The sequence below is a fragment of the Macaca mulatta genome, chromosome 18 (genome assembly GCF_049350105.2).
Source record: "Macaca mulatta isolate MMU2019108-1 chromosome 18, T2T-MMU8v2.0, whole genome shotgun sequence".
NCBI lineage: Eukaryota > Metazoa > Chordata > Mammalia > Primates > Cercopithecidae > Macaca > Macaca mulatta.
The window spans coordinates 83,225,800-83,249,705 of NC_133423.1; the positions used below are offsets into that span (position 1 = coordinate 83,225,800).

General features: G+C 40.6%; 1 protein-coding gene across 26 annotated transcripts in view; it reads right to left on the bottom strand.

Annotated features, from left to right (window-relative positions):
• SPIRE1 (spire type actin nucleation factor 1) overlaps positions 1 to 23,906 on the bottom strand; it is a 196,402-nt gene that overhangs the window by 84,677 nt on the left and 87,819 nt on the right. For all 26 annotated transcript variants that reach the window (XR_013408406.1, XR_013408405.1, XR_013408408.1 and 23 more), the window contains one exon: positions 11,545 to 11,778. Coding sequence is in view for 15 of the 26 variants with exons in the window: in XM_077975376.1 (XP_077831502.1) it covers positions 11,545 to 11,778 (234 nt within the window). In the remaining 11 variants the exon portion in view is untranslated. The remainder of the gene's footprint in view (positions 1 to 11,544; positions 11,779 to 23,906) is intronic.

The following is a 23,906-nucleotide window of genomic DNA, read 5'->3' on the forward strand; positions in this document are numbered from 1 at the left end:
ATGATAGGACATATGTAAAAGTTTTGGTTGGGAACAGAAAGGGAAACACCATTTACTGTGTACTGATGATGGCTCCAGTTTTTAAACAGTTACCATTTATTAAGCAATTATCATGCCAGCTACAGTATCTGACATGTCATATATACGACATAATACCATTTACTCTTCAATGTAATGCTGAATTATCCTCATTTTATGGAAAAAGAAACTGAGGCTAAGAGAGTCACACGACTTGTCTGTCCACAGTTACATGGTTACCATGAGGGAGAAGGAGAATTCAAACACAGTCAGTCCCTAAGGCGTTCTGAAGCCAGGCTCATTCCAATACATGCTCAATTTTGTAACATAGTTAAATAAAAAGAATGTCAACAGAACATGTGGACCTCAGGGAAGCTGCCTCATCAGTAGATGGGGAGTGGAGAAAAGAGGGCAGAGGGCAAAGTAAGGCCACGGGTGCTGCCTACAGCCCTAATGTCCTTTACCATACATAGTTCACAATAATCCTCATACAACTACTTGTGGGTAAAATGTGCAACTTAATATCATGCAAAGCAATTTAGAAAAATCAAACACCATTGAGTGTATCCGACTGGAAAGACATCCTATTAAGAGGCCCATACACAGGAATAATTTTATCTTTCTATAAAATAATTTTGTATCCACGTACAATCATTACATTTTAAAGTACTTCATTTGCACTAACAAGCTGTAAGTTCTCTTAATTTCTTACTACAGTCAGTAAACTGGACACTAATACAATAACTAAAAATATACATCTTATTTTTAATAATTTCTATTAATTAAAGAATAAATGACATCTTTGTAGTTTGTAATATCCTTAATAATGTGGCTTTTTGTTTTCATGTATAGTAAGCATCTTATACAATCTAATAGTTAGATCACTATCTTTCATAAAATACATTCTCAAGAAAATATCTCTAGTATGAATAGGAAACCTTCTTCACAGTACCAAAAAAAGCTAAACACTGATTTATCCAGAAGCATTAAAAGCAGAAATCTCACAAGTTTATTACTCACAGAGCCACTAATAAACATACATTTTTTGCTCAATTATTTTTGTATTTAGAAAACACCTTGCAATACAGAATTGCCATTCAAGGTAATGAAAGACAACTACTAAGGCTTTACCTTATGTAACTTACCCTCATCTTATATTCCAGTTACGTAATGAAATGGCATAAAGCCACTGGGTTTCAAAGTTTTCAAATGCTATCCACAGTAAGAAATAAATTTATATATATTTACATATTATACACAAATGCATGCATATGTGCATGTTATACATACAAAAGCTTCACAAAACAAAACTTGCACATTCACTGTTGGGATTTCAGAACCCATTCACTGGTTGTAAACTGCAACTGTAAAAACACTGGTGTAAAGGTAATAGCTAGGTCTAAAGAACACTTTTTAAAATACATATGACAATCCTACACACAGACAATCTAAAGTGATACTACTAGAGTTAATAAGCAATTTCAGCAGTTGCAGAATACATGATTAACAAACAAAATCAGTTGTATTTCTACACACGGCCAGAGAACAATTGGATAATGAGGTCAAGAAAATCATTCCATTTACAATTGCATCAATTGTAAGGAATTGCTAAGGAATTTTGCTAAGGAATTTGCTAAGGAAATTTTGCTAAGGAATTTTGCTAAGGAATTTGCTAAGGAAATTTTGTAAGGAATTTGCTAAGGAAATTTTGCTAAGGAATTTTGCTAAGGAGGTGTAAGACTTATACACTGAAGAGTACAAAATATTGTAAAAGAAATTAAAGAACACCTAAGTAAACAGAAAGACATCTTGTATTCATACGATGGGAGACAATATGGTGAAGGCAACAACATTACCCAAAGTGATCAACAGATTGAATGCAATCCCTAACAAAATCCCAACAGCCTTTCTTTAAGAAATGGAAAGGCTGATCCTAAAATTCACATGGAATTGCAAGGGGCCCCTTGCAAAAACCCAATTTAGAGATCAGGAAACTGAGATTTAGACCAGGTAAGTAATTTGCCCAAGGTTACACAGCTAGTCGATGGCAGAAACGGAACCGAAACCAGGTAGTCTGACTTTGGAGCCCAAGTTCTTTTCCATTCTACTCTAAAATAAATGTAATTACCTTTATATTAAAGAGAATAATGTTCTTAAAGCACTTAAAACATAGAGCACGGTATACAGTAAGCATGCAACAAAATCATTTTCATAGTTACAGAAAAGGGACATCAGGGGTTGGGGGACAAAATTAGGTTATATGACCTTGGACAAGTTATTTAATATTGCTGGGTTTCCATTTATCTCTAAAAAGAGAGGACGGGTTTATGTAACCTGTTCTATAAATCTGTCTCTCCTCTTGGCTCCACTATAGACTTCTAAATTAAACTGAAATGCTGAGGTTTTTGAAGGCTCAGTCTTGGATCTTTGGGTATCCTCTGCTTACTGTAGCTGCCCTTGTCTAGTCTAATGGCTTTAAATGCCACCTGTAGGTTGATAACTCCTCAATCCCTATTCCAGGCCAGCCCTTTATGCTGAAAACGTATGGCTATGTACTTAGCATTTCCACTCAGAAGTCACAAAGACAGCTCAAACAACTCTAAAAGTCATCCTTTTTTTCCCCCATTAATATAGGGTCTTGCTATGTTGCCCAAGTTGGTCTTGAACTCTTAGGCTCAGGCAATACTCCTGCCTCAGCCTCCTGAGTAGCTGGGATTACAGGTGTGCGGCACCATGCCCAGCTGAGAGTCATCCTTGATTATTCTTTTTTTTTTTTTTTGAGACAGAGTCTTGCTCAGTCGCCCAGGCTACAGTGCAGTGGCACGATCTCGGCTCACCACAAGCTCCGCCTCCCGGGTTCATGCCATTCTCCTGCCTCAGCCTCTAGAATAGCTGGGACTACAGGCGCCTGCCACTATGCCTGGCTAATTTTTTTGTGTTTTTAGTAGAGACGGGGTTTCACCGTGTTAGCCAGGATGGTCTCGATCTCCTGACCTCGTGATCCGCCCATTTCGGCCTCCCAAAGTGCTGGGATTAGTGAGCCACCGCGCCCGGCCAATTATTCTTTATTCCCATACCACTCATATCCAATCCATCAGTGAGTCGTCTTGTTTCTACCTTCAAAATATACCACCTGACAGCTCTCTACTTTTCTCCATCTCCTCCACCATCATCACAGTCACAGCCACCATTTTCTTTCATTAGAGGACTCCTAACTTCCTCTCTCACTCATCTACACGGTTCTCCACTTGACAGGCAAAATCTTTTATAAATGTAATTTAGATTATGTTCATCCCCTGCTTAAAAGCATCCAATCATTCATTCAAACAATACTCACCAAGTGCCGACTACGTCCCAGGCACTGTGGCAGAAAGAAGACACAGTATTTGATACGGTTTGGTTGTGTCCCCACCCAAATCTCATCTTGAATTCCCATGTGTTGTAGGAGGGACCTGGTAGGAGATAACTGAATCATGGGGGCAGGTCTTCCCCGTGCTGTTCTCATGACAGTGAATAAGTCTCATAAGATCTGATGGTTTTATAAGGGGAAGTTTCCCTGCACAAGCTCTTTTTTGCCCTGCTGCCATCCATGTAAGATATGACTTGCTCCTCCTTGACTTCCGCCATGATTGTGAGGCCTCCTTAGCCACATGGAACTGTGAGTCCATTAAACCTATTTTTCTTCCCGGTTTCAGCTTATGTCTTTATCAGCAGTGTGAAAAAGGACTAATACAGTATTGAGCAAGTCAATGTCCTGTTCCTCTCAAAACTAGTAATGGGTATCTCAGACCCTTAAACATACACACACACACACACACAAACACACGTTGGGAATAACAGCTACTATTAAGAAAAATAGGCCAGATGTGGTGGCTCACGCCTGTAATCTCAGCACTTTGGGAGGCTGAAGTGGGTGGATCACCTGAGGTCAGGAGTTTGAGACCAGCCTGGCCAACATAGTGAAACCCCGTGTCTATCAAAAATACAAAAATTAGCTGGACATGGTGGCGGGTGCCTGTAATCCCAGCGACTTGGGAGGCTGAAGCAGGAGAATTGCTTGAACCCGGGAGGTGGAGGCTACAGTGAGCCGAGATCACGCCATCACGTCACTGCACTGAGAGAGAGAGAGAGAGAGAGGAAAGAGAAGAAAGAGAAAGAGAAAAAAGAGAAGAAAGAGAAGAAAGAGAGAAAGCAAGCAAGCAAGCAAGCAAGAAAGAAAGAAAGAAAGAAAAGAAAGAAAGAAGAGAAAAAGAAAGCAGGTGAGAGGTAGAAAATGAGGCCAGTGGTGGGGAGGGGCGATAATCTGGAAAGACTGGTCAGTAGGTGGCACCAGAGCGGAGAGCTCAATGAAGACTGGAGTGAGCCATGCACAGACCTAAGGAAAGAATGTCCCAGGTATGGGAGGGCCAGTGACTCCCACTCAACTTAAATCCCAATCTCTTCTGTGTTCCTCAAGTCCTTCATCATCTATAGCTCACACCTACCTCCCAAATCCCATTTGTGGCTCTTCTTTCCACTTTGTTTTGGTAATCCTAGACTTGTTTCTTTAAAACACACCAATCTTTTTGCTGATTCTTCACCCTCCAGGTGTTGATTTCAATGTCACCTGCTTAGAACATCTTCCCCGTTTGTCCTTTCTAGATGCACTACTCACCTCTAATTTCTCTGTTACTTTTTTTTTGAAATGGGGTTTCACTCTTGTAGCCCAGGCTGGAGTGAAGTGGCGTGATCTTGGCTCACTGCAACCTTCACTTCCCAGGTTCAAGCGATTCTCCTGCCTCAGCCTCCCAAGTAGCTGGGATTACAGGCTCACACCACTATACCTGACTATTTTTTGTATTTTTAGTAGAGACAGAGTTTCACCATGTTGGCCAGGCAGCTGGTCTCAAACTCCTGACCTCAGGTGATCTGTCCACCTCGGCCTCACAAAATGCTGGGATTGCAAGTGTGAACCACTGCACCTGGCCTCTCTGTTACTTTTTAATCACTGCATTCTGCATTTTCTTCTTAGCAATTATTAGGATTTAAAGTACAGTAGTTCCTCCTAATGCACAGTTTCACTTTCCATGGCTTCATTTACCTGTGGTCAACTGCGTCCGAAAATATTAAATGGAAAATTCCAGAAACAAATCCTAAGCTTTAAATTAAATGCTGTTCTGAGTTGCATGGTGAAATCTCACACTGCCCTGCACTGTCCTGCCCGGGATGTGAATCACCCCTTTATGCAGCATATTTGCTCTTAGCCTCAAGCAATCTACCTGCCTTGGCCTCCCAAAGTGCTGGGATTATAGGCATGAGCCACTGAGCCTGGTCTGCATCCAGGCATTCGTTATTATTCAGTTTATTTCCATTGTGATTTCCTCTTTGACTCTTCGGGCATTTAAAAGTAGTTTCTTAATTTCCAAGTATATGTGGAAATAACAAAATCTTTTTATTATTCATATCTGGCTTAATTCCACTATGGTAACAGAACATCTCCTATGTAATTTTAACCCTTTGAAATTTGTTAAGACTTGCTTTAAGGCCTAGAATATGGAGAAATTTTTAAGTGTTCCATGTATACCTGAAAAGAATGTGTACTCTGCCGTGGATGGGTGGCATGTCCTATTAATGTTAAGTCAGGTTTGTCATTCTCATTGTCCAAACATTCTATATTTGTACTAAGAGAGGTATTTTAAACCTCCCACTATGGTTGTAAATTTGTCTACTTCCCCTTTTAGTTTTGATTTATTTGTTTGAATGTTGTTCAATGCTACTGTTATAGGCTATGTTATTAGGTGCACATAAATTTATGAATGCTATTTCTCCTTAGTGAATTGAACTTTTTATAAGTAAGCATCCTTTTTTATCTCTAGTAATGCTTTTTGCCTTTAGGTCCATTTTATATTAAAATAATATCTGTGATACTTTTCTTTTGGTTAGAATGTTGTACTTGTCCATTCTTTTACTCAAGCTTTCTATGTCCTATTTATAGTGTCTACTCTGTAAACAACATATGACTGGATTTTGTATTTTTAATGTAGTATAAAAATCTTTGTTTTTTAAAAATTAGAGTATTAGGCTAGTACAATCCTCAGAAATACAGTGTTAGCCATGTATGTAGTTTTAAATTTTCTAGTAGCCACATCAAAAAAAGTAAAAAGAAGCAAGTGAAATTAACTTTGATTATAGATTTTAGTTAACCCAATACAATAATATATATTGTAATACTTCAAATTATAGCCAATACAAAAATTATTAATGAGGCTTTCTTTTTTTTTTTTTCCAAGATGGAGTCTTACTCTGTTGCCCAGGCTGGAGTGCACTGGCGTGATCTTGGCTCACTGCAACCTCTGCCTCCCGGGTTCAAGTGATTCTCCTGCCCCAGCCTCCCGAGTAGCTGCGATTACAGGCATGCACCACCATGCCTGGCTAAGTTTTTTGTCTTTTTAGTATAGACGGGGTTTCACCATGGTGGTCAGGTCTCTAACTCCTGACCTCAAATAATCCGCCCACCTCAGCCTCCCAAAGTGCTGGGATTACAGGCATGAGCCACCGCACCCGGTCAACGAGGCATTTTACATCCTTTTTTCGGTACGAAGCATTTGGAATCCAGCATAGATTTTGTACTCTCAGTCCGTGTCAATTCAGACGAAACACATTTCAAGTGACTAACAGTCACATGTGGCTAGTAATTACTGTATTGAGCAGTATACATTTAGAATATTCACATTTAACGTAATCACCAATATATTTCGGTGTCCAATTACCATCTTCTATCTGTTTTCCCTGTTCTATATTCCTTTTCAATTCTTTCCATCTCTTCTTTTGGATTACCAGTAATTTTATTAGCTTCACCTGCCCCCTTCCCTATTGGCCTGATATTTACAAATTCTTTTATTTATTTTTAGTGGCTTTTCTAATAAAGGTTAGGCTTTAGTGGCTTTCCTAATAAAGGTTAGCACTAATAAATTAGTGCTTTAACCTCTTCCCAGTCAATGCCGAGGTCTTGGAACACTAACTCCACTTACTCCCAAACAATTTTATGCTATTGTTATATATTTTAATTCTAAATATATTCTACATCATGTAAGACATTATTATTATTTTTTGCTGTTAATATTCATTTAGATTTGTTTTCATGTTTCTTTTTTTTTTTTTTTTTTTTTTGAGATGGAGTCTTGCTCTATTGCCCAGGCTGGAGCGCAGGGCACAATCTTGGCTCATTGCAACCTCTGCCTCCCAGGTCCAAGCCATTCTCCTGCCTCAGTCTCCCAAGTAGCTGGGATTTCAGGCATGCGCCACCACGCCCAGCTGATTTTTTGTATTTTTAGTAGAGATGGGGTTTCACTATGTTGGCCAGGATGGTCGTGAACTCCTGACGTCAAGTGATCCACCTGCCTCGGCCTCCCAAAGTGCTGGGATTTCAGGTGTGAGCCACCGTGTTCGGCCCATGTTTAATTTTCTTTGCTCTTCAAATCATCTGCATCTCCTAATTTCTACCGGAGGTGGACTGCCTTCTGCCTGACGTATACTAATTTCCACCGGAGGTGGACTGCCTTCTGCCTGACGTATACTAATTTCCACCGGAGGTGGACTCCGCCTTCTGCCTGACGTATACTAATTTCCACCGGACGTGGACTCCGCCTTCTCCCTGACGTATACTAATTTCCACCGGACGTGGACTCCGCCTTCTCCCTGACGTATACTAATTTCCACCGGACGTGGACTCCGCCTTCTGCCTGACGTATACTAATTTCCACCGGACGTGGACTCCGCCTTCTGCCTGACGTATACTAATTTCCACCGGACGTGGACTCCGCCTTCTGCCTGACGTATACTAATTTCCACCGGACGTGGACTCCGCCTTCTGCCTGACGTATACTAATTTCCACCGGACGTGGACTCCGCCTTCTGCCTGACGTATACTAATTTCCACCGGACGTGGACTCCGCCTTCTGCCTGACGTATACTAATTTCCACCGGACGTGGACTCCGCCTTCTGCCTGACGTATACTAATTTCCACCGGACGTGGACTCTGCCTTCTGCCTGACGTTTTAGTCAAGGTCTGCTGGTGACACATTTTCTGTGTTTGTCAGAGAAGATATTTTGCCTTTTTTAAAAAGAAACAAAACAGAACAAAACAAAAAAAGATCTCACTGTAACACCCAGGCTTGAGTGCAACGGCACCATTACTGCCCACTGCAGCCTCAACCTCCTGGGCTCAAGTGATCCACCCTGGCTGATACTTTACCTTTATTGTTGAGACATTATACTGGATAAATAATTCTAGATTTAATGTTAGAACTCTCAAGCTGGCATTCCACTCTAACATTACTCTTCCCCTGACTTACTTTTTGAAACGAGCACTGGAATGCCTGCCCAATCTGCCTCACAGTGTTATCATCAGGCTCCAGTAATAGAAGGGGGATATAAAGGCATTTTTCAACTACAATGTACCATATTAAAACACAACAAATTAATAGATTAGTTGGAATAAAAGACTATCCAGGATAAAAGTTACACATTAAAGAGGATCTTGCTTGCTAAGAATTGAAAACAAATTGTTTCGAGTTCTTAAACATCCCATTATTTGTATCAATCAAACTTAGTTTCACATTTCTACTTGAAACAAGGAGAGTTACAATTCTTCAGGTAATTCTTGTCTTCTCTTCCAACAAAGTAAACAATGAGTCCATTTATGAATTGAGGTTTTCAACCTGCTAACCAAACCACAAACTCATATCTGCACTATATGATGAGGAATCATGGGTTTTATAGTATTTTAAAATGTCCATTTACTTGTAAAATGTTTCAGCAATTATTTTTCTTCTCATTCAGCTACATGGAACACTCAGAACAGTTACAGATGTGGAGAATTTTACGGGTCAGTTTTGATTAGCATGGAAACCAAGAAACAACAGGTAAGGTTGTGATATTCTCCAATAAAATTTCTAATAGAATCGGTAATCTTCAGTTTTCCTTCAATCTATAAAACCTTTAAAAATTTTTTTCTTTCTTTCTTTTTTTTTTTTTTTTGAGACAGAGCCTCGCTCTGTCACCCAGGCTGGAGTGCAGTGGTGCGCTCTCGGCTTCATGCAACCTCCACCTCCCAGATTCAACAGATTCTCGTGCCTCCGCCTCCTCACTAGCTGGGACTACAGGTACACGCCACCACACCTGATTAATTTTGTACTTTTTTTTTAGTAGAGACAGGGTTTCCCCATGTTGGCCAGCTGGTCTTGAACTCCTGGCCTCAAGTGATCCACCTGCCTCGGCCTCCCAAAATGCTGGGATTACAGGCATCAGCCATCATGCCCAGCCTTTTTTTTTTCTTTTAAATAGAGACGAGGTCTCATTATGTTGCCCAGGCTGGTCTCAAACTCCTGAGCTCAAGTGATCCTCCCACCTGGGTCTCCCAAAGTGGTGGGATTACAGGTGTGAACTACCATGCCAAGCCAATAACCTGTCTTCATAAGTACCCTTTTAACTATTCATTTTTCATATAACGATAGCAATAAGTTAGGGAACCACAGTAGCTCAAATTAAAAAATAAAAGGTATCCCTTCAAACTTCTAAATGTCCAATAATTTTTTATAAGTTAAGATATTTAATGTCATTGAATAAAAACTTTAAAATTGCAATTACTCTCTGGACCTCATCTTCCAAACCTGTAGTTTAAGACAGCAATCTGGCTATGACATGTTACATTACTGGTGCCAGGGCTGATTTTACAGATCTAGTTGGTTAGGTAGGTGTTCCTTTCCTCTTTCACCACTTCTTATGCATACTTCTGCCAACATACACACCACCAAAATACTGTTAGCTTACTTTCAGATGTATGAGTGGTTTTGCTTCTTAATGTAAAACCTTTTACTCTTCATGTTTTCAATCACTATTTATCAATGGTCTTCCACAGAACAAGCAGGTCATTTGTGGTCTGCAGAAAGTTTAACTGGCCTTTAAGTATGTTTACATATTTTTTAAAAATAAACCTTAACATCTAGAAAACATAAATAAAACACATCAAATTTCTATTTGTTTATTATATGTATGTATTTTATGTGTATAGCCTGTTGATTTAAAATGAGAAGCACTACACATCTTAAAAGAACTAAATAAGATATCCGAATTTCTTAATAATAATAACTTGTATGGTTCTTTACACAGTCTTTGAGAGTTGTACCATCGAAGGAGGCCTAAGGAACGGGGCACTCAGCACACTTGAAAACTACCATTGTCGGCCGGGCGCGGTGGCTCAAGCCTGTAATCCCAGCACTTTGGGAGGCCGAGATGGGCGGATCACGAGGTCAGGAGATCGAGACCATCCTGGCTAACACGGTGAAACCCCGTCTCTACTAAGAAATACAAAAAAAATAGCCGGGCGAGGTGGCAGCGCCTGTAGTCCCAGCTACTCGGGAGGCTGAGGCCGGAGAATGGCGTGAACCCGGGAGGCGGAGCTTGCAGTGAGCTGAGATCCGGCCACTGCACTCCAGCCTGGGCGACAGAGCGAGACTCCGTCTCAAAAAAAAACAAAAAAAAAAACAAAAAAAAAAGAAAACTACCATTGTCACAGTGCCTCTATATTCCTGTCTCTGAAACGCTTTATGAAGAGCTGGAAAATAAGAGATACACCATTGACACTGCTTATAAAACCTAGTAAATATCATATGTAAGTATATATATCATATATAAGTATAAAACCTAGTAAATATATATAAGTAACTGAAAACAGAACGCTTTTATGGTTAATTTGACAAATATGTTTGATGTTAATCTCTGCACATTTGGCATGGTAGATTTTATGACCTTCAAGTACACAGCAAAATTTAAAAGAGAAAAATTAAGTATAACCAACCAAACTTGCTTCATTACATATAAATACCACTAGGTAAGTCAAGAAAACCTAAAACAATCAGTTGTTACACTTGAGATGCCAAATCTTCATGTAGGTAAGTGGATCACAGTTGTTATTTACTCTAGAAAAAGGCCATACGAGGTCAACTGAAGACATAATGCCCAGTCAAGCTGACACATGATATGTAATGATAAGGGGCATATAATATCTAAAAGCGGTTTCTTGAGTTATGATTCAATCACAAATGTCCATGTTCAGGCTGCTGACAAGTCTGGGAATTATTATTAAATGCTGAATCACCATTCTTTCTTTACTATTTTTAAATAAATACAGATATGTGTCAACCATTCAATTTTTAAAAAATAACAGTCTGGACACAGTGGCTCATTTCTGTAATCCCAACACTCTGGGAGGCCAAAGCAGGAGGCTCACTTGAGCCCAGGGGTTCAAAACCAAGCTGAGCAACACAGCAAGACCCCATCTCTGCAAAAAATTTAAAAACGAGCCAAGTGTGGTGGCATACACCTGTAGTCCCAGCTACTCACGAGGCAGAGGCTGCAGTGAGCCATGATCCCACCACTGCACTCTAGCCTGGGCGAGAGAGTGAGACCATCTCTCCAGGGGGAAAAAAAAAGAAGAAATAGTAACTCTTGAAAAAAAACAAGTACTGCATAAAACGCTGCCTTACCTTCATGACATCTCTATACGACCGAATAGCTGAGATTTTCCTCTTTTCATCTTCTTCATCTTCCGGGCCTTCTTCTGCAGCCTCATAGCCCTCATCGTTGCTGCCGTCAGCTTCTACCGTGTTGGCCATGCGATCGATGAGCTGCTCTAAGGGAGGGCTTAATTCCCTTTCTTCATTTTCCTTCAAACCATAGTCCAGTGCTTTATAAATAATAATTCCCAAAGATTCAATGACCTAGAAACATTTTAAAAAGTGGTTAGTGGAAATGACTGAAGAGCTTTCTAGGACTAATTGTGAGGCATAAAATGGTTAGTATGATTTTTTTCCCTCAAACCAACATACAACACATACATAAACCCTTTTTATATTCTCTTAGATTTACACTTTGTGTTAAAAATCTATATTTGCCATACATTTATAAAATATTAACCGAGTTGATTTTCCACATGTCCAAAAGGTATTTCTGAGAACAGATATAGTTATCAAAAAATATATCCGCTCAAAACTCTTATCCCAATGTTTATCTATTTAGATATTCACAGACATCCCAAGTATCTGAAAGACTGAAAACTCAGTTATGGGTAGCAATTAACTTAAGCCTAAACAACAACAAAAATCTGTTATATCCATATACACACACTTCTCTAGTTCCATTCAATCACTGAAAACACATCTCTCTCAGACGATGCAAACAAATGAGAGACCTTTTGCAAACCCTGAATTTTCAAGGTAGCTCACAGATATTCCTCCCTACCACCCACCTCCATCAATATTACTACCGGGCAAATGAATCTCACGTATCAACAGTAGATACACCACTGTTGCATACCACCTTGACAACTGCTCCAGACTTTGGCCAATGCAGGAAATCCCACTTTATTTCTCAATACCGCCTTTCTGCTATTAAACAAAAAAATCACATATAAAACCTTTTAATTTTATTGTTTTCTCTCTCTCTCTCTCTCTCTCTCTTGCTCTCTCTCCAAAGAACACTGGCAGCCAGCACGGTGGCTCATGCCCGTAATCCCAGCACTTTGGGAGGCTGAGGCGGGCGGATCACTTGAGGTCAGGAGTTTGAGATCAGCCTGGCCAACGTGGCCCATCCCTACTAAAAATACAAAAATTAGCTGGGTGTGGTGGCGTGTGCTGGTAATCCCAGTTTCTTGGAAGGCTGAGGCAGGAGAATCGCTTGAACCCGGGGAAGCAGAGGTTGCAGTGAGCCGACACTGCACCACTGCACTTCAGCCTGGGTGGCCCAGCAAAACTCTATCTCAAAAACAACAACAACAACAACAACAACAACAACAACAACAACAGGCAATGAAGCCAAAGAATTAAAATTAAATCCTGACTTTTACAACACTAGTCAGCTGCCTCAGGGCAAATCATTTTAATGATGACTTTTCTCATCTGTTAAATGGGGATGTCAATGATACCTACATTTACTAAGATTCTGTTAAGACTATGCATGGAAGTACCTGGTACAGTATCTGACTTATTATAGGGACTCAATAATGTTCTCACTGCCCTCTCCTTCCTTCAGCCTACTCTTTTCCAATGTTTATCAGTTACTCCCAAAATAAATACATAAAATCATTCATTTTCATTATTTCATTTATAGCTGGTAATACCACATTTTAAAAAAAGTGCATCACGAATAAAAAATAAAGTCAGAAGTTTCTAACAAGTTAAACATAAGAGAATCATGACTGTAGCCCTTAAAAGCACTCACTCATTCAAAATTCTCTACAAAAATTCAAAAATTCTCTACAAAATCTGAAATCTACTTTACCAATGAAATAATATCTTCTCAATCCTAGCATTCAAAATGAATATTATCCTTAAAAATTCTTAACTTCTAAGTGTTTAAACAATACTGTTTAAAAATGTTTCTTACTGAAAATATGTAATATTTTCACTGGTTTTTATGGTCTGACCTGGCACTGTAGCCATTCTTTTCTTTTCTTTTCTTTTTTTTTTTTTTTTCTTCTTTTGAGACAAGGTCTCACTGTCACCTGGGCTGGAGTGCAGTGGTACAATTACGGCTCACTGCAGCTTCAACCTCCTTGGGCTGAGGTGATCCTCCCACATCAGACTCCCTAGTAGCTGGGAAAACAGGTACACACCACGAGGCCTGGCTAATTTTTTTTGTAATTTTTTTAGAGACAGGATTTCACCATGTTGTCCAAGCTGGTCTCGAACTCCTGGACTTAAGCAATCGGCCTGCCTCGGCCTCTCAAAGCGCTAGGATTACAGGAATGAGCCACCATGCACTGTTTTCTACTACAAAAATGAATTTAAACAATGGATCTTCTAAGTTCCAAGGCAATTGACTACTTGAGTCATTCCTCCTGGCAGAGTCCCAGGACAACCCCAAATTTGTCCACCAGCCTGTTCAGGAGAAGGTACCATTTCAGTGCTTCCCTGGCACAGGGTGCACACTGCTCTCATAGCATGTACCATTCTCACCACAGGCAGGTGCTGCTTAGGGCAAGGATTTTAACTTTCAAAGATGGCAGAGCCTAACACTGTGGTGTGCATTAGGAAAAAACTTGTTAAACTGAACCTAGAGCAGTCACTTTAACAATCAGAGCATCCCACTAATGAAAGTCTCAGAAATAAAAAAGTTAGATTACATTCTGTATACAATTTTTTAAGGCTGAGAAGGTCTTGTTGCAATTATTCCCAGTGAGAAATCACAATTAACTGAGTTTTACATGATTGGATGACTCTAACCATCTATATAACCCTATCCTTCTTTTTTTGTTTTGCTTTTTTTTGTATGTTTTTGTTGCTTTTTGTTTTTTTTTAAGATAGAGTCTTGCTCTGTCACCAGGCTGGAGTGCAGTGGTGCGATCTCAGCTCACTGCAATCTCCACCTCCTGGGTTCAAGCGATTCCTCTGCCTCAGCCTCTTGAGTAGCTGGCAGTACAGGTGTGCACCACCACGCCGGGGCACTTTTTTATATTTTAGTAGAGACGGGGTTTCACCACATTGGCCAGGATGGTCTCGATCTCCTGACCTCGTGATCCACCCAGCCTCGGCCTCCCTCCCAGAGTGCTGGGATTACATGTGTGAGCTACTGTGCCCAGCCAACCCTACCCTTCTTCCTAGCGAGGGGGGAAAACCCTCTTATATAACCGTATCCCTCCCTCTAGAGCTGGGGGGAGAAAAATCACAAAACCATTGCAAATATCAAAACCAGCAATGGCTTCCAACCATAGCAAAGACCCAAGAATCACTCAGCAAGCTTGCTCTTTTCTCTACTCAGTTACTTTGCCTACAGGAGTGGATCCATTCTTCAAGAATTCATTTTATATCATCTTTTTCTTTAATCCAACTCTCTTTTCTACCTCTCTAGGGCTCAGCTCCAAATAAAACAATCATTTTCCCACTTCCAAATGTACAAACTTACAGGAATCTATACTTATTTGCCCGCCCTTCCTTTCACAGTGGAGGAGTAGGTTTTCCATTCCAGTGTAAAGGTCAGCCCCACTCTCCTAACCCCTCATACCCTCCAGTGCAATCTCATTTCTGTGCTCCCTTTACAAGCAAACCTCCCGAAAAGGCGGTAGCAATGCTCATGGTAGCAATGATGATCTTATGAGGCTGCAGAAGAAGGCCTGGAAGATGAAGATGAAAAGAGAAAAATCTCAGCTATTCGTTTATATAGAATCATGAAGGTAAGGCAGCAGTTTATGTAGTGCTTGTTTTTCTCAAGAGTTGTTATTTCTTCTTCTTCTTTTTTTTTCTAGAGAGACAGGATCTCGCTCTGTCACCCAGGCTAGAGTGCAATGGTGCGATCACGGCTCACTGCAGTCTCTGCCTCCTGAGTAGCTGGGACTACTGGTGTATGCCACCACATTTGGCTAATTTTTAAATTTTTTGCAGAGATGGGGTCTTACTATGTTACTCAGGCTAGTTTTGAACTCCTGGGCTCGAGCAATCCTCCTGCCTTGGTCTCCCAAAGTGCTAGGATTACAGACATGAGCCACTATCTGTAACGAGCCCATCTCTCCTTCCTCTCCTTCCATTCACTGTTTAATTCATTTCCATCTAATGTCTTTCCTTCTGAAACCACTGAAACACAAATACTAAAGTCACAAACACTCTGGATTCTAGATTTTCTCTCAACAATTACTTCTCAGTCTGTCTATAGATCCTTCCTCCTGCAACTGTTTAATTGATGGAGTTCTTCAGAGCTCATGCACTCTACTTGCTTCCACAATCTCTTGCAAAGTGCTCTTATACACAGCCAATGCTATAAATACAGTATGTATTCTGATCTTTCCTTAACTTATATTACTAATCTACAGTTTGTCTCTGGGATGCAGGCAATATATCATATGGTCTACTTAATACATCCATGTGAATAATAAGCACCTCAAACCATAATGTTTGTTTATGGTCTACTTTCTCCACTAAAATGTAAGTTCCAGGAGGTCTTGGATCTTGTCTATTTTGTTCACAGTATGTTATACAGTACTTTGGTTCATAGCAGATACTAAATAAGTATCTCATAATTAAATTGATAAGATGCTTTATAACAGTAATACATCTACTTCTGAGTTCCTTTTTGTATATATAAAATAAAATATGTAGTAGCAATCTTTTCAAAAAGTTATAGAATTTTATTCTTAAAAGTCTGGGTTGTGGCCAGGCGCGGTGGCTCACGCCTGTAATCCCAGCACTTCGGGAGGCCGAGGCGCGCGGATCATGAGGTCAGGAGATTGAGACCATCCCGGCTAACACGGTGAAACCCCATCTCTACTAAAAATACAAACACAAAATTAGCCAGGCGTGGTGGCGGCGCCTGTAGTCCCAGCTACTTGGGAGGCTGAGGCGGGAGAATGGCGTGAACCCGGGAGGCGGAGCTTGCAGTGAGCAAAGATCACGCCACTGCACTCCAGCCTGGGCGACATCTCAGACTCCATCTGAGACTCCATCTCAGGGAAAAAAAAAAAATCTGGGTTGGTTGGGAGAGAATAGATGGCTTTATTGATCATCAGCCCTGCAGGAACACCACATTTAACAACTATCACAAAAAAGGCACCTTCGTAAGAAGCAGAAATCAGTACCCGGTTTTAACCTCAGATCACTGAAAGATGCACCAGAGAGGGAAGGAAAGACGGCCTTGAATTGCTGACGCCACCCCTCCCCCACCTCCTGGCCTCGGCCATGGGCCGCAGAGAGAGAATCTATGTGCTTGGGAGAAGAAAAGCACAGCAATTGTGAGACTTTGCACCGAATTCAGTGTTGTCCTGTCACAGGGGAAAGTAAATCGGGCTGAGGCCAATGCCCACTTACAAAGGGAACATTTAGACCAGCCCTAGCCAGAGAGGAATCGCCCAAACGCCTATCCCAGTAGTGGGAACTTGAGTTCTGGCAAGCCTTACCACTGCGAGCTTAAGTGCTCTGGGGCTCTAAACGAACTTGAAAGGCACTCTAAGCCACAAGGACTGCAACTCCTGGCAAGTCCTGGTGCTGAGCTGGGCTCAGAGCCAGTGGACTTGTGTGGTACGTGACCTACTGAGACACCAGCCAGGACGGCTAAAAGAGTGCTTGCACTACCCCTCTCCCAACGCCAGGCAGCACAGTCCGAAGCTCCGAAAGAGGCCCCTTTTTTCCACTTGAAGAGAGGAGAGGGAAGAATAAAGAGGACTATGTCTTGCATATCGGATACCAGTTTCAGCCACAGTAAGACAGAAACCACCCCTCATATTGTCTGATGCCCAATTTCTGCCTCCAAAGAAAGAAAAAGTAAAAACTAAAAGGCAGAAATGAAATCCACAAGCAGACGGCCTGCGCCACACCCTGGGCCTGGCAGTTAAAGATCAACCCCTGACCTAATAGGTTATTTGCATTAAAAAAGCACTGTGAAGATCCCTGTCCTATTCTGTTCCCTTCTAATTACCAGTGTATGCAACCCCCAGTCACATACCCCCTGCTTGCTCAATCGATCATGACCCTCTCACACAGACCCCCTTAGAGTTGTGAGCCCTGAAAAAGGACAGGAACTGCTCACTCGGGGAGCTCAGCTCTTGAGACAGGAAGTCTTGCCAATGCTCCTGGTGGAATAAACCCCTTCCTTCTTTGGCTACTCTGTAACTGAAATTAAACATTTAATTCAACTGTGAATCTAAGTGATAAACCACAATAGTATTAGCATATTTGTGTTGTCACCAATAGAAAACAGATCTTTTCATGTTAAATTACAGTAGTTGCAGATGTCTCAAATAATACTCATCACCACTCTAAAATTAATTGCATCTGCCAATATCATGTAATTTAAGGTACATATGAAGAAGCATATACATAAAACTATATTATAATTTTATTGTGGTAACTATATTTTAGTATAGTTTATTTTATAATCTTAGAAATTGTGTTGTATGCATTTAAAGACATTAGGCTATGTGTGGTGGCTCATGCCTGTAATTCCAGCATGTTGGGAGGCAGAAGCAGAAGGATCACTTGAGCCCAGAAGTTCAAGACCAGCCTGGGCAACATAGTGAGACCCTGTCTCTACAAAATTTTTTAAAAAACTAGCCAGGCATTGCGGGTAGGGGGTGGGAGAGCATCAGGAAAAATAGCTAATGCATGCTGGGCCTAATACCTAGGTAATGGGTTGATGGGTGCAGCAAACCACCATGGCACATGTTTACCTATGTAACAAACCTCCACATCCTGCACATGTATCCTGGAACATAAAATAATAAAACAAAAAATACATAAAATAAAATGTTAGGAAAATAAAATCAATTTAGTCAGGTGTTGGTGGCCTGTGGTCCTAGCCACTCTGGAGGCTGAGATGGGAGGATCGCTTGAGCCCAGGAGGTCAAGGCTCTAGTGAGCCGTGATTACACCACTGCAGTGCAGCCTGAGTGACAGAGTGAGATCATGTCTCAAAAACAAAACAAATACATTATTATGAGAAGAAATTAATAGGTTTCATCAGAATACTAAAGAGGTCCCTAGCACAAACAAGGTTATAAATCTCTGATGTTAGAACATTTTAGTGGATGAAAACGTGGGTAGGATATAGAGTCATCGCCATCCTTCTTGTTTCTCTTGCTCTCCCATTGATAAGAAAGAATAAATCAAACTGAATGCTGGTTTTCTGGTTACAAAAAGAAAACTTTGTAAACTTAACTGGGATACTGTTATTGTCAGTCTCATTAACTCACAGTCCTTCCCAGAGGTCAGACAATTGTACTAACGTTGCTCCTGACAGAACTATTGTACAGCTGTCCAGCTACACTGATTTCTTACTCTTTCCTTTATATGCTCTACACTTTCTCGTCTCTAGGCCACTGTTCAATATCGTTTCTATTTTCTGTATAGCCTTTCTCCTGCATTTTGTATGTCCAACTCTACTCATCTTTCCATCCCCTTTCTCTAAAGAATCTCCTCTATGATGCCTTGGTATCCCTGATTCTACTATCACATCACAATCTCTATGAATTAATCAAAACAACTATTTTTTTCCTCAGAATCTTCATCATGTTAATTTGCATGTTTATGTGGTACATTTCACTTGTTACCTTGGATTATGGCTAATTATATACCTATCTTAATTCTCCAACAAGACTAAGCTCCTTGAAGGCAAAATCCTTCTGTAATTCCTCTTTATATCTTCATATTATTTTATAAACAGTAAGGACTCAAAAGTTAATGAGTGCATGAGCCAAGATACAAATTCTTTCCTCTCAGACATATATGGTTTAAAGTTAGATATGGAACTTATGAACATAGGAGAAATACCTGTTACTTCCATCTTTGTCATTCCAGCAGATCACTGTAGTGGTGATCCAGCCTGAACAGCTCTGAACCATCCTGGAGGAACTGCCAGCCCAAGGATACCTGGTCTGGTTAAATGTCCCAAGTCTACTCACCCCTCCTAACTTAAACCTGAGCCAGAAAGCAGTTCTAAAATTAACCCATACTCTTAGAAATACAGGCATAACGTGGCCGGGTGCGGTGGCTCACGCCTGTAATCCCAGCACTTTGGGAGGCCAAGGTGGGTGGATTACGAAGTCAGGAGATCGAGACCAGCCTGGCTAACACGGTGAAACCCTGTCTCTACTAAAAAAATACAAAAAAATTAGCTGGGTATGGTGGCGGGAGCCTGTAGTCCCAGCTACTTGGGAGGTTGAGGCAGGAGAATGGCGTGAACCTGGGAGGCAGAGCTTGCAGTAAGCTGAGATTGCGCCACTGCACTCCTGCCTGGGCAACAGAGCGAGACTCTGTCTCAAAAGAAGAAGAAGAAAAAAAAAGAAACACAGGCATAAAAAGACTTGGCATTATTACACTGGCATGTGTACCAGCTGACTTATCACTTTCATTGGATTGAGGGAATGTCTAATATTTTGCCAGAGAAGCATATACCTAGTTCTTCAGACACTGTCTTGAACTGGAGACAAGGGGGGACTACCAGAAAAATGACTGAAATGTAAGAGTACCTGGACAGGTGACTTTGCATAGATATATACTTATTTATGCAAATTATAGGAGATTATTGGCCAAAACATGTGGAAATGCTTTTTAAAAAAAGAGAGAGAGAGAGAAAAGACAGCATCAGATCTAAAATATTCATCTGAGTTACTAGTCTCGAGGCCGATGGAAAACCGCTGCTCATGTGCTATCACAGAAGCACCAGCCCCCCTCCCCCCTTGGACATTTCTGGGGCCTCTGACATTTGTTAAAATGAACATGAATTACAGTGTAAAGTTTTAGAGCTAAATGGAACAAGTGGTTTTAAAGCCCAACCAATTGATATGGGGTAGAAGAAAAGAGGGTACTCAATAAAACCACGTATTCTAAAATTTAAGGCTACTCCAATGTCATATCTACTTGTTTATCCTGTGTGGGGTCAACAGACACACAGATGGAACTGCTTCTTCTCTAGCTGCCAGGTCCGACCACTGAGGGCAGCCTCACTGTTGAATAGCAGCACACACACTAACACCAATGCTTCATGCAGAGCACCCACCACCCATCCCATAACCAAGTCTTCCCGTCACTGTGTTATTCCCCTTCATCCAGCCCCTCTTTGTGCTGACTTTGACTTCCTAAAAGTATTGGAGTCCATATTTGTCTCCTTTGCTGGCGTGATCAAGTATGATTCTTCTTGTTATTTGCTAGAATGCAGCACTTTGCTCTACATGGAGTATGTGCTTTAAAATTTTTGTTTAACATGTGTAAATAGCAATAGATAGCATAAGTCTTAAATGTCAAATCTGCTGAAATGGAGATGACCTATATCAAATATCAAGGTTGTTGAGCACGGCGCCCAGCCCTTTCAGTACTCATCTAACAAACAGCAGCTGCTACTGCCTTTGTCGTCATGCTTCATTACCAAAATCCCCTCTTATCCAGCTTAAAAATTTTAAAACCAAAACCAGAAAAGTTTCTTCAAGTCCCCTTGTCAACCAAATACTGTGATTTCCTTATATCTGTATAGCACTTTAGGAGTATGTTTTCCTCTATACATTAAATGATCCTAGGAAGCAGACATTAATTTTTCTCATTTTAAACATGAGAAAACTGAGGCAGTTAATATGTAACAAAGTCAGGCTGGAGTCCTCCTGACTTATGGAATTCCATATCCAGAATTCTCCTCTCCCACAGAACTGCACACCTGGACATCTCCCATTCTGCCATTCTTGGTCTAAAAGGTGGCATCAAGAATTAAATCCTATTCCATGTGTTGTATAATCATCAGAGAACACACCAAATGAGGACTTTCCTTGTTCCACACCACATAAATACAACCAGTTCAGTATTCAGATTTCTGGTAAGCTCATTAAATTATCAACCCTTTGGGTTTACAGTCAACCATAACGGCCAAGTCACACACATCATAATAGTTAAGCACACTTCTCCTTTAATGTGTGTTTCTTTTTTTTAGCTTGTGAAAGATGTTTTTCAGACCTGGTAAAAGGTTACATAAATCCATCTTATCCTATTTATTTATTTATTTTATTTTTTTGAGATGGAGCCTCACTTTGTCGCCCAGACCGAAATGCAGTTGCACAATCTCGGCTCACTGCAACCTCCGCCTCCCGGGTTCAAGCAATTCTCCTGCCTCAGCCTCCTGAGTAGGTGGAATTACAGGTGCCATCCACTACGCTCAGCTAATTTTTGTATTTTTAGTAGAGGTGGGGTTTCACTATATTGGCCAGGCTGGTCTCAAACTCTTGACCTCAAGTGATCCGCCTGCCTCAGCCTCCCAAAGTGCTAGGATTACAGGTGTGAGCCACCACGCCCGGCCCCTATTTATTTTGAACAATCATTTTAGCTTGGTAGAATCATGTAAAATCTAGAGTCTGCCACCTAACACATTCTCCATCACTCCCAGACCAAAACTGGCCAATCTGGGTATGCATTCTGAGTCTTTAGAAAATTGATTTAAAGATAAGTCCCAACTAAGAAGCCCTTCAGAATACCAGAGACATTTTCCCCATGCTGACACTGATTGCAACCTAACTTCATAACATGATCTCACATTTTTCCACTGTGTTCACAAAAATACTATAAAGCTTTAATAAAATACTTTGTCACAATCTCTAAATACTATCGTAATCCCACATCTAGTAACTCTATACCTCAAAAGCATAATTTTCTATTAACCTAGCTAATGTCCACTGTGCATAGTTCCCTTCACTAATTCAGTCAACAGACATTTCCTAAGAGCAAAGTGTATGTGGCAATGGAGATACAGCAATGAAGAAAAGAGAGGAGGTCTATGGCCTTCATAGAGCTTTTGACTTGGGAAGAACAGATAATAAACTGACTCATATAACCAATTTAAACATTACAATAACGAGGTGTCATGGGAGCATATAACAGGGAACTACAACCTAGTCTGGGGTCACGGAAGCCCTCACTAAGAGAGTAAAGTTTCAACAGACACCTGAAAGATAAGTAGGAGTTACACAGGAGCAGAAGGGGTTATAGTAGAGTTCCAGAAACAGGAAGTACCGAGTATGAAGGACCAGAGGTCAAGAAGAACATGGAATGACTGAGAAAAAGCCTAAGGACTAGAGGAAGAGCGAGAATGAAGCTAGACCAGCAGTTCGGGGTTGGGGGGTCAATTACACAATCATATAGGGTCTCATACAGGCTATCTCAAGGATATGGGTCTTTATCAAATAAAAGTAATACAGGATACTGATATGTTTTGTGGACCAAGATGATCTCACCTCATTTTTTTTTTTTTTTCAAGAGACAGGGTCTCACTATGTTGCCCAAACTGTCCCAAACACCTGGCGTTAACTGATCCTCTTGCCTCAGCCTCACACAGTGCTAGGATTACAGACATGAGCCACCACACCCAGCCTGTCTCTAAACAGAATTAAAAAATTACTCAGGCGTGGTGGCATGCACCTGCGGTCCCAGCTATTTGGGAGGTTGAGGCAAGAGGACAGCTTGAGCCCAGAAAAAACTGCAGTGAGCCATGTCGGCACCACTGCACTCCAGCCAGGGTAATAGAATGAGACTCTGTCTCGAAAACAAAACAAAAAAAATTGCTAAAAAATTTTTTTTACGTAGAAGATACACTGTGGTACTGGCAAAAGAAATAATAAAATAGATCAATGGGACAGAGTACAGAGCCGAGAAATGTACTCACACAAATAGAGTCAACTGATGTTTCACAAAGGAGCAAAAGCAATACAAAATGAAGCCAAGATTGTCTTTTCATCAAATGGTTCTGGAACAACTGTACGTGCACAAGTAAAAATATGAATCTAGACGTGGACCTTAAACCTTTCACAAAAATTAACTCAAAAGGGATGATAGAGCTAAATGTAAAATCCGAAAATATAAAAGTCCTAGAAGACAGGTAGCATTGGGTTTGACAATGATGTTTTAGATACAACATCAAAACACCAAGCTGGACTTTATTAAAGACATTTTTCAGAGAATAAAATGACCAAGTCACAGACTGGAAGAAAATATCTGCAGAACACATATCTAATGAAGAACTGGTATCCAAAATATACAAAGAATTATTAAAATCCAGTGAGAAAACAACCCAATTATATAATAGGCAAAGAATGTGAATGTACACTGCACCAAGGAAGATATATATACAGATGGAAAATAAGCATATGAAAACATGCTCTACATCATATGCCAATGAGGAACTGCAAATCACAACGAGATACTACTACACCCCTCCGAGAGTGACTACAACATAAAATACTGATAATACCAAATGCTAGCAAGGATGTGGAGCAACAGAAACTCTCGGGAATGCAAAACTGGGGGACAATTTAGCAGTTTCTTACAAAACTAAACACACTATTACCAAATGATCCGGCCAATATGCTTCTTGGTATTTACCCAAATAAGTTTAA